This window comes from Eulemur rufifrons, chromosome 25 (assembly GCF_041146395.1).
Source record: "Eulemur rufifrons isolate Redbay chromosome 25, OSU_ERuf_1, whole genome shotgun sequence".
NCBI lineage: Eukaryota > Metazoa > Chordata > Mammalia > Primates > Lemuridae > Eulemur > Eulemur rufifrons.
The window spans coordinates 10,094,302-10,101,839 of record NC_091007.1 but is presented as its reverse complement, the minus strand read 5'-3'; the positions used below and the strand labels follow the sequence as shown (position 1 = coordinate 10,101,839).

Below are 7,538 nucleotides of genomic sequence, written 5' to 3'. Positions count from 1 at the left end.
TTCTTCCCCTTCTCCCCAGCCCCTCCATGTCGGAGTCCCCAAGGGCTCAGTTTTTGGTGCTCTTCTCTTTTCTCTTCTACATACCTTCAGTTTCTAGGGTCATTCAGAATCAAGGTTCTAAATACTATCTCTGTGTTCATGAATTTCGAACTTTCCCGTCGTCCAGGACTTTAAAAGTAAAAACAACCTAAAACCCGCCCAGTGCATTTTTCTAAACATTTGCTTTTTGTCCTTTACTTGGAAATGCGTTGATTTCACCACGAAAATATTTTCGGGGTAGGGGTGGAATTTACATGAAGAAGTAGCAGGCTTTTTTTTTTTTTTTTTTTTTAGACGCCAAACAAGCTAAGAGGTTTCTGAGCCTTTCTTGTCCGTCAGTGATCGCGCTGTTGTTATGTTCAACCTCAGCAACTCTGCCGACTCTTGAGTTCCTTTTCTCCCCGATGGGGCCATTCAAACGGAGAGTCAACTCCTCCTGTGACCAGAGACTCTGGCTCCGGTTCGTGGGACATGTAACAAGATGCGACTCACAACTCTATTCTGCGTGTCTCGTCTGCGGACTCAGAGTGACATTGGGTTTGTTCCTCTGGAGAACCGGGTCAAATTGAATAGGCGAGCGGTCTCGTGCCTTTGCCATGACGGAAAACAAGTGAGGGTGGTTGCAGCGCGCGTTCTGCATGTAGGTGTTTTTGCTCCGCAAGGAGGAGAAAGGTGCAAACCACACGCCCTTTTTAACCGCCGCAGACCGGCGCCCCCTGGTTTCCAGGAATTACACAGGGCAGAGGGGAGTAGCAGGAAGGGGTCCCAGGGGAGGTCGGTGCCCTGGGGCAGCCTCTCTGGGTTTCCCGCAAGAGACCTCTGGAGAAAGAATAGAAGAGCAGGCCAAGAGCGCAGAGGACCTCGTGGAAATTCACAGCGCTTCGCCCTCCAGTTGGGGCGACGGCTACAGCTGGGGACCGCGGGCGGGGTAGGCTCAGGGATCAGCCCCGCCCTCCCGCCTGCGGCCAATGGGAGACAGGCGAGTCCGGAGAGCAACCAACAGGAGCCTGCCGAGCCGAGATCCCAGCCAATGGGAGCGCCCTTTAATGGCAGAGCGCCCTTTAAGAGGCGGGGGTGGGGGGGAGAGTGCGACTCGCGAGCCAGCGCGCTGGGAGCAGCCGCCGCGCTGGGCCAGCATGTCCCTGCAGGTAACCCGGGCCGGGGTGGCCGCGCCGGAGGGAGGATGCTCCGAGAGGGAAGCGCTCAAAGTGGGGCGTGGGGCAGGGGGACACCCCCAGGAGCGCTGGGCGGAGACCTTGCGGACACTCCCAGTCCTTCCCGAGCGCCCCTCAGATTGCAATGTGGACCAAACTCGTGCAGTCTGTTGACGCCAAGCCGGGGGGCCCCAGGGCAATCCTTCTGGACCCCGAGGACTGGTTAAACCACCGGGAGCGGAAAGGCGGGCACCAGCGCCTGGGAGCGCGGAGCGGACCCTGCTCCGTCCCCTCTTTTCATGTGAGAGAGGGAGGCGAGGGCGGCTGGGGTCCCACCCCGCGCCCCCTTGCTCGGTGGCACCTCCAGGGGCTCCCGTAGGCAGGTGTCTTTCTGAACAGAAGAGATCTGTGAAGCTCCGATTTTAAAATACTGTCGTGAAAAATATATATGTATGTTGAGAGTGGAAAACTTTGTCAAAGAGAACAGATATAAAGTAAGTAAATATCTTTAGGAATTCCTTCACCCAGGTGATAACCGCTGCTAACATGGTGGGTTACTTCCTAGTAAGCCCTTTATCCTGTGTGTGTGCATGTGAGTATATGTTCATATAGCTACACACACACCTATTATGTTATTTTGTATATACAGTTTTGTGCCTGCACTTAACACTGTATTATGAGCATTTTCTCCTCATTAAATATTCCTCTGTAATATGAACTTTTTAAATGCATAAAATTTTGTAGAATGAACATGGCAAACTTTAACCATTTCTTCAGGCAGGATGTTACCCTGGGTAAAGGCACATACTCCAACGTCACCTGGGTTCCAATGCATGCTTCGCCTCTTCTTAGCCTGTCACATCATTATTTAACCTCTCTGTGCCTCAGTTTCCCATCTAAAAGTGGAGAGGTACTTTTAAATGAGCTACATGTATAGAGCATTTAAAACAGTGCCTAATATGTGGTAAGTATCCGATAAGGATAAGCCTGTGTTTGAACATTCAGATATTCTTATGTATGACTTATGTAATTCATACTGAACTCTCCCCAAAATAAGCAAAACTTTCTTCAAATCAAAAGATCCGAAAGGTTGCTTTTTAGCTTAGTACTTAGTGTTTTTTGCTGTTGTTATTTGCTTTAAAAATATTTTTGATGAGGATTTAAAAATCAAAGAACATCACAGGAAAGCAACGTGCTAAGAAATATTAATATCAACTACCATGATAGCATCTACCAACAATGCATTTGAGCATTAAGAATATTGGAGGAGAATAACTTTAAAAAAAAGACAACCAATAGCTGGCTGACGTATTTAAACCTCTTCCTTCTTTGCAACTTAACTGGCACCTGCAGGCATCACATTGGTACTTGAGTCCCACCAAGATGCCACTGATGGCTCAGTTAACGGAAGCAAGAGGAAAGGTCGCAAACACAGAGTCCCCAGTCTTCTATTTCTTTATACTAGAATAGGTAGTGGTGACAAGCTCTCACAGAAGCAACAAGACAAATGGAATTTCTAATTCATCTACAGCCTCCCAATTTCATTTTAAAATTACAATATGTTTACATCCTCACAAAAGCTTTTAGGAGAGCTGAGGGTTATCCTAACTGGACAAATTTCTTTTTTAGATGATGAAGCTAAATGATTTTCCTTCTAAGGGGATGCACCTTTTCAAGTCTAGAGGATTTATGATTTTACAATTGACAAATAACTTAGCCCCCTTCTCCACCACACCCCCTACTTTGTGTGACTTAAGAACTGTGCAATTGCTTGAGTTTTTGATCTTCCTGATTCAGTTCCTCAATGGGAAAGCATTGCTCAAGAAGACCTTGTCAATACGATGGGTGGGATGATCATGTTCTCTGGCCACAGCAAGTAAAGTTAGATGCGGTGGGAGACACCCCAGAAGCTGTCCATCTGGGGTGAAATGTGAAAGGAAATTTACACAGAGGCCGGAGCAGTCAGCACAGAAGGCGTGATGTATCCAGCCTGAGTGACATTGGCATCACTACTGCACCAAAGGTGGGGGGAGGGGACCTTGTGATGATGACGTGAACACGACAGGGTCCAGGGAGAGGCTTAGTAGCCCTAAGGGAGCCTGTTTTGCAGCATCTCAAGCACTGCCAATAGGGAGGTTACTGCTTAACCTTCACCTGGGGTGCTGAGAACCCAGTTGCAAGAGAATCAGCCCAGCGGAAGCTGAAGTTCCTTCCCAAGGCAGCGAGCCCAACTCCACAGCGGCGCAGGAATATTATAAAACTGTGATTCCCTTTGCCCAGAATGCTTTGGGGTTCGGTGTAAACGGTGGTACCTTTACAGCTGTGTGTCACCTATGAAAACTTTCTGATCCTCCTAATACTCACTCATTAATCCATCCCACAAGGGTGTGCTTCCTAGGCTCCCACTGGGCTTGTGCCACCTGCCCAGTCCGTAGGAGTCTGTAGGGCTCTGCTGTTGTGCCCAAGGTGAACATTCACGCCCGCCTCTGTTGTGGGTACGTAGGGGAACAAGCGAATACAATCCCACCCAGCCTTCATGTTGGGCCCTAGTCAATTCTGTCCACGCTGCCTGGAGCAGCTGTCCCTGCCTGTGCACCCAACAAACGCTGGGTCAGTGCAAACGCCACCTCATCCCAGGGAAGGCTTCCTCCCAGCCCTTCCCCTCTGTGCGGCCGTCTCTGCGTTCCCAGAGCAACCGGCTGCTTCTTGGCAGCGAGTCTCATGGGTTCACCGCTCACCTGCTCCTCTCCCACCGGACCCTGAGCTCCTTCCAGCAGACGCCCTGTTCATCCCAGTCTGCCTAGCAAAAGCCTGGCCCGTTGCACGTGCTCAACCTGCTTGTTAGTTAGCACGATATGCACGACGAGCCCTGGCAGGGTGCAGTCCACAGACCAAATCAAGAATATTTTACATTCTCCGTTGTGTTTAACCCTAACACCTTCCTGCTGAGACGGATGGTATCTTTTTGTGGCTGAAGCTGCACCTCGGAGGAGCTTTGTGTCTTGCATAGAGTCCCAGGGCAGCGTGTGTCGAAGCTAGAATTCAAACCGAGCGTCCCAACACGAAGCCAATGTTCTTTCCAGTACAGCGCATCGTGTTGGGGTGGGAAAGGCCTCCTAGAGGAAGGTCCATCCGAACAGCACCTTAAAGCAGGAGCGTATTGAGTGGAGATGCCAGGGCGGGGCAGGCTGGACAGAGAGATTGTGCTGGGCTCTGCTCTAGAACTTGGTTCCCTCCCTGTGGAGGGAGGAAGGAGGGGGACCTCTGAAGTGGTATGGGAGATTGTTGGGGCTTAGCGCTTCTGTGCAGAGGGTGCAGACTGTGCAGACTGTCATTGGATTTTTTTTTTTTTTCCTTAAGATGGGGTCTTGCTCTGTCATCCAGGCTGAAGTGCAATGGCACCATCACAGCTCACTGCAGCCTCAAACTCCTGGGCTTCAGTGATCCACCCACCTCAGCCTCCCGAGGAGCTGGGACTACAGGTGCACATCACTATGGCCGGCTGATTTTTAAATTTTTTGTAGAGACTGGGTCTTGCTATGTTGCTCAGGCTGGTCTTGAACTCCTGGCCTCAACTGATCCTCCCACCTTGGCCTCCCCAATGTGCTGGGATTACAGGCGTGAGTCACCACGTCCTGCCTCATTAGATCTTTATATGGTTCTGTAGCCCCCAAAATATGAAGAACAATTTTCCAGAAACTCATTGCTGGAAGGCAGGGACCTCAAGTGGTTGTTAAGAAGCCATAGAATTCTAATCAAGGATGGGCTCACCAAAAGGAATTGGGTTGCTCTCATTGGAAAATGGTGTGAGACTTTATAGCAAACGGAACATCTGAGATGGCTAATGAGCCTACAGAGGAAGCGCCCCACACCTCTTTGTGAATAACCTTGCCCTGCCCGCCCTTGGGAAACCCTGGCCACTCGTGGAGCATTCTAATTTTGTCCTTATTATAAACAAAATAGGTACATATTATAGAAAACTTGGAGAGCATAGAAAATATTAAAAACCAGAAAACTTACCAGTACTCAGAGGCAGTTGCTGTTTACATATTTTAGTATATTTCTTTCCAGTCTTTACTTTTTCTACCCAACTTACAAGGCTGAGTGTATAAAAACAATTTTGTGCTCTTTGTTCAACTATAAAATGTTTTGCATGTCTTACTCCATTGCAAGAACTGTTTGCAGTTTTTTTCTAGAACTAGCTTTTTTCGCCAAAAAGGTTTATAATAAAAATAACAGCTAACATTTATTGAACATTCACCATATACCAGGCACTATTTTAAGTGCTTTTATACATGTAACGTTATTTAAATCCTTCTAACAACTTTGTGGATAGGTGTTATTATTGCCTCATATGCCAGATGAAGAAACAGATACAGAGAGGTTAAGTAACTTGCCCAAGGTCACACAGCTCTTAAGTGATGAAGCTCAGACTCAAATCAAGGCAGTCTGCCTCCAGAGCCTGTGTGTGTTCTTAACCATGGCGTTATGTACAAAGCAGCTGACAATTTCCTAGAAAGACACTCAGAAAGACAAGGCACCGTTTGTCACATGCACCCATCCTTGTCAGTATCCTGTAGGAATTCATTAAGGGACTGGGTCATTTTCAAGGTTATTTAGGTTGGAGACCCTGGTCTCCAATTTACAGATGATTTTCGTTCCTCACAACACAACTGTTCTAGTTGTGTGACTGTGTCCCGTTTTGGGGGCTCGATGGAAACTTGACCCAGCAACTCTGCCCAGCTCACAGGGGTTCTGAGGTTACAGTGGGGTGATCCACTTTCTCTCCTAGGCCCTTGGACCAAAAGGGAGCTCTGGCATCTGAGAATAAATACGGGGGTTGGGGACTAACTCGAGGGGAGTTAGGGAGGTCAGGGTCTTCAGAGTTAACCAGGATAAAGCTTGTTACTTACTTAAGTGCATGTGTGTGCACTTAAGTTACCAGGAAGTATGCAGATATACTTACGACTCAAGTATACATGTATACAAAGTTTCGCTAATCAACACTAAGTTGGCTAAACAACTTCTCTTTTCTAGAAATGAGTTGAAATCAATCTTTTAACTTTTGGTTTCAGTGTTGAAAGGAATCTGTGTAAGCAATGCAACTAAGTCAGGAATACTGATTGCCCTTGGAAACTAGTTAGTCCACTAAATAATTATAAACGACCCAGACGTTGAAGGATGTGGGTACGTGTGCATTGGGAGAGAAATGCCCTGGACATTGAGTGGTATGAACTGGCAGCAAAGCCCTGCATGAACTGAAGTGTGGATTTAGGAAAAACAGGAAGGTAGTGTTCATGAGGTCATCAAGAAAGCTGCATTGAGTGGAATGCCTTTTATTAATACAGAAATTGACTATTTTCAGTATTAAGAATTTTATTTTGTTCTCCATAGTTTGTCTCTATATCAGGTAAGTACCAGGAAAGGTAAACCCATGGCAGTTCAAATAAATTAGGATAATTCTGGTAGAACCAGAGTAGCAATAGTTCATTTCTATTTGCAACCTTCCTCCTCTTCCTCTTTAAGTTCCCACACCTTGGTGGTAGTAAGTGCCCCCAGATTATAACAAGGCCTGCCTAGAGTTAACAAATGCACCATGTGCATTTTTTTTTTTTAGGCTGATTTTGACAGGGCTGCAGAAGATGTCAGGAAGCTGAAATCAAGACCAGACGACGAAGAACTGAAAGAACTGTATGGGCTTTACAAACAAGCCATAATTGGAGACGTTAATATTGGTATTAGATTGTCCTTGAAAAAATAATTCGACACTTCATTTGAACAGTATCTATAGACGTACACAGTAAAAAGTAAACCTGAAAATACATTTTTCCTTCTTTTGGCAGAATGTCCAGGAATGTTAGATTTAAAAGGCAAGGCCAAATGGGAAGCATGGAACCTCCGCAAAGGTTTTTAATTCTTTAATAAGTTTAAAAATAACTTTCTTAATTTCCCGGTGTACCAATCAGGGAGATAACCTATTTGTATCTTTCTAGGGTTGTCGAAGGAAGATGCGATGAGTGCCTATATTTCTAAAGCAAACGAGCTGATAGAAAAATACGGAATTTAGAATTCAGCATGTAAGAAATTTTTCTTTCCGAAGCTTTCACAATGGTATCACGTCTTCACATTCAGGGCGGAAATGCATGGCTAACTCGACGGATCGCGTCTATTTTTGCTATTAGCATGAACTGCAATACTTAATTAGAAGTACACTGAAACTACATAGTTAACTAAATTTTACTTGCTTAACCTAGATGACTGTACAAGTTCTTTTAGAAAAGTACTGCTCTGGTAGTGTGTATACAAAGATTTAACAATTGTGTGTTCTCTTGGCTTATCTGACCT

General features: G+C 46.3%; 1 protein-coding gene across 1 annotated transcript; it reads left to right on the top strand.

Moving 5' to 3' along the window:
* Window positions 1-1,150: 1,150 nt before the first annotated feature.
* On the top strand, window positions 1,151-7,260 carry ACBD7 (acyl-CoA binding domain containing 7). The gene is made up of 4 exons (XM_069458915.1): window positions 1,151-1,187; window positions 6,811-6,928; window positions 7,037-7,099; window positions 7,187-7,260. Exons 1-4 carry the CDS (start codon window positions 1,176-1,178, stop codon window positions 7,258-7,260), a joined length of 267 nt encoding a protein of 88 aa, XP_069315016.1. The 5' UTR covers window positions 1,151-1,175.
* The last annotated feature ends 278 nt before the right edge of the window (window positions 7,261-7,538 follow it).